Source organism: Pelmatolapia mariae, linkage group LG10_11 (assembly GCF_036321145.2).
Source record: "Pelmatolapia mariae isolate MD_Pm_ZW linkage group LG10_11, Pm_UMD_F_2, whole genome shotgun sequence".
Lineage (NCBI taxonomy): Eukaryota > Metazoa > Chordata > Actinopteri > Cichliformes > Cichlidae > Pelmatolapia > Pelmatolapia mariae.
In genome coordinates this window covers 33,520,862-33,526,271 of record NC_086236.1, presented here as the reverse complement: position 1 = coordinate 33,526,271, position 5,410 = coordinate 33,520,862, and the positions used below count along the sequence as shown (strand labels likewise).

The following is a 5,410-nucleotide window of genomic DNA, read 5'->3' as shown; positions in this document are numbered from 1 at the left end:
CTAATCTGGATTAACTGCAGCAGTGTGTCAGTTGGGACGAGGACCGGAGCCTCCCCCACCCCCTGCCCCTTCACCTGCTTTTCCTCTCACTTCCCCTCCATCCAGCCATCCATCTGTATGTGGGTCTTTTCTCCCCGCCTTCCATCCACCTGGTTACCTGGTCTCTGTCTTCTTTACCATCTTTCTGAGATTTAAGGCCTCGTTCAGCACACAAATCAGAAAATGTTCAGTTGCAAATATAAATGCTGGCTCACTTGACTCACTCTGAAAATGTCTCTATAAGTCCTGCTTTTGGGGGAAGGGTAGGGATTAAACCAGCTCAGTCCTCTTCCCTATTTCCCTATTTGTTATTGCAGCCGTAGGAAGAGCTGTCCCACTGATGAACAGAGAGCGCATTGCAATCATCAAGCGGGCAGTGTTTGTACACCACGTATGATCTTTTATTTTAAACAAACATAAGTCAGTCCGAAAAGATTAGCAGTGTTTAATAAAAAGAACATCACTATTCAACAACACCAACGCCCTAAATGAAAATAAAACAGAACGATTACATAGCTAAAAGTAAAACATTACTCTTTAATAAGTCATGATTTAACAATCTAATAAAACAACAACAAAGCTCGTCGAAGCCAGAACCCTATATAAACCTGTAAAGGTGCCTGTCAGTCACACATGTACAGTATGATACACTCACTCCTGAGGATGATTCTCTCATCACTGGCAACAACCTGCTCCACAAGAACAGTTTGGGACTAAAGCGACCCCAACTGTGTGTTTTTAATCCATTCCCATGTAAACCCGAGGTGTCTCCTTCAGGTGCAGCAGCTCTGAGTTCTCTGTTGTGCGTTCTCTCCTCTCCTTCCAGCGCATCTTCTTCTCTTACCTTTTTTGGTTCAGTTTACCTGCTGACCCATCCAATTCATACCCCTGCAGTGCTGCTGCTGTTGTTCCATCCCGCACCGCCACTGAACGGATTGCTCTGTCTTTCCTCTCTTTATCTGGAGATAAGATACTTACTTTTGAGATAAAGCATATTATGATAAATCAAATGAGCTTTATTGCTTTTGTGCATCTGGGTGTTTGTGTGTGCGTGTGTGTGTGTTAATACAGCTGCTTTGCAGATAGATATAATCTGTCAATCTATGAAGTGTTGCAGATGTGCAGCAGGTTCACTGATCAGGGAGGGCAAAATGACTGAACATGACCTGTGGGAACTAACTTCTTGTAGGCATCGTAGTTTTTATTCTAGAAATGATTTTTTATTTTGATAAACTACACAGGTTAGGGTTGTGGACTGTATGTTTAAAATATACAATCAGACCGAAATTTATATATTTAATATGTTAGATTAGAAGTTTGGGGGAGATATCTATATTATTTATACTTGGAGGACTTTCTTTGTATATATTCAGGTTAGAATAAATTGTTCAGGCAAAGTATTGCGCGTGCCTGCCTCTGTGTATATGTGTGTGTGCGTGTGTGTGTGGGAGGGGTTTGTTGGAGACACTTGCTCCCTCTAATTAGCAGTGTGCGCCGGTAAAGAAACTCAGTAGAGCGACCTCACCAAGGCGCAAAGGCATCCGAAGGCCACTTCACCTGTGTGATGACTTTGACTGTGTGAAGTTGGACAGAGAGGCGGTCCGGATGCTTGCTGCTCTGCGGTGTGCTGCCCAGCTTAGCTGACAGTCGGTTACAGCTGAAAGAGCAGTTTAATAAAAAAGGAAAGAGAAAGAAGAAAAAAGCACTTTGACGCTTGTCTTGTGAACTCCTGCGCACCCCGCTTATCCGTTCAGCGCCTGGCCTCGGACGCACCGACTTGTTGCCCCGGCTGAGCTCTGAGGGGGCCACGGCTGCTGTGTTGCGTGTCCGACCTACAAGTCAGCGACAGGACTTAAAAGGCTGCTGTAAGGATGATGTCCTACATAAAGCAACCCCATTACACCATGAACGGGTTAAACGTGCCTGCCCCTGGAATGGATGTGCTTCACACAACCGTCGCTTATCCACGTAAGTTTGAACTTTTATAGGAAAAAACAAAAAATACGCATTTCTGTCCTTACAGTTTCTAGAATCACGTTTGTCAGAATGGTGCGTAAAAACGCGCAGGTTTCGATGCTTTAGCAAACGAAAACATTCTTTTTCTGTCAGTGACTGATGCTGAATATAGTCTCCAATTATTACGCTGGACTGAATAAAATTGAATATTTCGGAAGAACTGTCGTAGTAAGAGATATTTTGACCGTCGGTCTTTAAACTTCCACATTATGCGGCTCTGTGGATAAATTTATACGTGAGATTTATTCTTTTAATTAAATGGAAAACTATTAGTTCTGAATTCAGATCAACATAGATTGTTGTTGTTAGCGTTTTGTTAACTTTTCTTAGCGGCTTCATTAACGCTCAAATTGGTATTTTATATATTAGAAGTTCTAATATATAAAGTATTTGTAATAATTCCTGTTCTTCTGCAAATACAACAAGGCAGTTGGCTCTATGAATTATGAAGGGTAGACTCACAGCACTTTTAATGGAAATCCTAGTTTATGAAATAAAAAGTCGCCGTTTCTGCTTTTCAAAGTAAAGTGAACTCCTCTAACAACCTCTGACTATGATACTTAATTTTGAGACTTATTCTATTTATTCTTTGTCTTCTTCGTGGGGAAAACATATTAACAACTGGCATGGCATAATACTGAGATATTTCTATTAATACTTTTTAGTATTTGTTGTCATCCACGCACATAGCTGGAAAACAAAACTGTCCAAAGAATTACTTGAGCGCTTGTTGTGTTCTTTTTCTACAAAGATGATTCAAATCACTCACATACAGACTCATAATTCATGCCGCCCCTCTGTTGATGTTAGCACGATAATCCCCTCTCTATGTCATTTCTTTCAGCCACTCCCAGGAAGCAGCGCAGGGAGCGCACCACCTTCACCCGCACACAGCTGGACATCCTGGAGGCGCTCTTCTCAAAGACCCGCTACCCAGACATCTTCATGAGGGAGGAGGTGGCCCTCAAGATCAACCTGCCTGAGTCACGCGTCCAGGTACTGGAGAAGTAGGCTACTGCCAAGATGGAGGCCACTGTGTTCAGGCCTTGTGGGTTCCTCATAGTGAGCTGTGTTATGAACTTCTGCATAGAAGTCTATGTCTATGCCTGTGTAACCCAGACCTCTGATTATTAATACGTTATGACGTGTGTGCATGAATGGTAACATGTTGAATCTATTTTGTTTTGTTGATCTCAGGTTTGGTTTAAAAACCGCCGTGCCAAGTGCCGCCAGCAGCAGCAGCAGAGCAGCGGCCAGTCCAAGCCCCGGCCTCCCAAAAAGAAGGCCTCGCCAGCGCAGGAGCCTAGCGCTCCTGATCCCGTTTCTAACCCATCTGGCTCATTTAGCCCCTCCTCAGCCCAGTCTGGCCCCAGCCTGGCCCCAAGCTCCAGCACCGGAAACACTGCTGTGTCCATCTGGAGCCCAGCCATCTCACCCCTGCCAGACCCCTTGGCCTCCTCCTCGGCACCCTGCATGCAGCGGCCCTCACCTTACCCTATGAGCTATGGCCAGCCGTCAGCCTACACCCAGGGCTATGCTAGCACAACCTCCTACTTCACTGGCCTGGACTGCAGCGCCTATCTGTCCCCCATGCATTCACAGTTGTCAGGCACCGGAGGTGCTCTCAGCCCCATTGCTGTGCCCTCTATGGGGGGCTCCCTAAGCCAGTCCCCAGCATCTCTGTCTTCACAGGGCTACAGCACTGCCTCTTCCCTAGGCTTCACCTCTGTCGACTGCCTGGACTACAAGGACCAGCAGGCCTGGAAGCTGGGCTTCACCACAATGGATTGCCTGGATCACAAGGACCAAAACTCCTGGAAGTTCCAGGTTCTCTAGAAAGGGTGTCAACATGCCACGTGCATCAGTGAATCCCATGTAAGATAGGGCAAAGCAGTTCTCCCAGAGGACTTAACATTGATTTCTCAGTTTTTCATTTGTAAGATTTTCTGTAGGAAATGCATTTGATTTAAAAGGTTTGGAGATGAACAAATGAATGACTGTCATCGATGCTGCCTGACTGCAAATCATGTCTGTTTTCTTCTTCATGTTATCTTAAATAAGAGAACAAACGCCTTTAAACAGTTTGAAGGAAAAGACTGGAGAAACAACACAAGCTATCTCTTTCTCTCGCACACACACACAGACACACACACACACACACACACACACACACACACACACACACACACACACACACACACACACACACATACACATACACATACACTTTTTTGTGTTCCGTTTGCATAGAGTGAAAGGAGAGCTTTTTGTCCTGGATGAGCTCCTGTAGGTCCTCCTTCAGGGTTACTTTATTTTGAGCTATTTATTATTAATATTATTATTATTTGAAGTTCCATTTGAATATCTAATTTGACTGCATTTAGATCTTTTTTAGCTTTCGTGTTAAGTATTACAGTGTTCACCTTTAGTGTCATCATCTTGATCTGTTTGATGGAGAAAAAAAATAGATTTTCTGTTTTAAATGTGACACATTAAAGTCATCTATTCTTTACATGTTTGTGCACTGATGATCATTGGGATGAGTTCCAGTTTGAAAGTGTAGCTTTAGGGGATTTGGAAGACACAGTTAGGGGTCAGTGTGAAGTGGAGTTTGGATGTAAAGTGGCCATGTTGTAGCAGTGGGCTCTGGAGCCGCCATGTTTGTCATAAGGCCTGCATGGCTCTCACTGTTCCATCTTGGTTATTTTAGCTTATCTGATTCTGGGAGTGTTCCAATCCTCTTAGAATCCCTTCAGCAATGCCCTAAGTGAATTAGTTAGGATTATTGCCCTACCTCCCTCTGTCTGTCACCTACCTCAGCCTCTTCTTCCACTTCCATTCCCCTCTTTCTCCTGTTTCCCTCCATCTTTTCTGTCTATTCTCTCCCATCAGCTTTGCAGTATTACTTTTTCCTCCACCTCTGGCTGTTTTCTCTCTTAAAGCCTTTTCAGTTTAGCTGCATCTCTGTTGTCATGCACATCTCCCAAAAACAGCTGTCTCACTGACCACAGTGCAGTTTAATAAAGTGCTTTTTGCTTACAGTTGTTTCATTAATTGTGTTAGCTCACTATCAGCTGAGCAGTTCCACTTCTTTCACCCCCATCACTCCTCCACCGCTCCTCTGACAGTCCCAACATGCCCTGATTACTGCAACACTAACTTACCCCTGACATCACATAGGTGCAGTTTGTGTGTTGCAGTAGGTTTGGTCAAATTGTTTTAAATAAATTCCATGTTTTTACCCAAAAATGGAACAGTTTGCCGTTTAAGCTGAGTATCACAAAAACTCTTCATGTCAACCACACTAGTATAAAAGGTTTGATGACACATTTCTGATGCCATTCTGATATTTACA

At 43.9% G+C, this 5,410-nt stretch overlaps 1 protein-coding gene across 1 annotated transcript; it reads left to right on the top strand.

Moving 5' to 3' along the window:
• The first annotated feature begins 1,526 nt into the window (after window positions 1-1,526).
• Window positions 1,527-5,096, top strand: crx (cone-rod homeobox). Its single transcript, XM_063484937.1, has 3 exons — window positions 1,527-2,007; window positions 2,900-3,051; window positions 3,253-5,096. Exons 1-3 carry the CDS (start codon window positions 1,911-1,913, stop codon window positions 3,889-3,891), a joined length of 888 nt encoding a protein of 295 aa, XP_063341007.1. The 5' UTR covers window positions 1,527-1,910; the 3' UTR covers window positions 3,892-5,096.
• The last annotated feature ends 314 nt before the right edge of the window (window positions 5,097-5,410 follow it).

Bases quoted from the DNA above. Each gene is read 5' to 3' on its own strand.
- crx (XM_063484937.1), top strand. From the start codon at position 1,911: ATGATGTCCTACATAAAGCAACCCCATTACACCATGAACGGGTTAAAC. The intron at 2,008-2,899 runs GTAAGTTTGAAC...CATTTCTTTCAG, and splicing joins CACAACCGTCGCTTATCCAC to CCACTCCCAGGAAGCAGCGC. The intron at 3,052-3,252 runs GTACTGGAGAAG...TGTTGATCTCAG, and splicing joins TGCCTGAGTCACGCGTCCAG to GTTTGGTTTAAAAACCGCCG.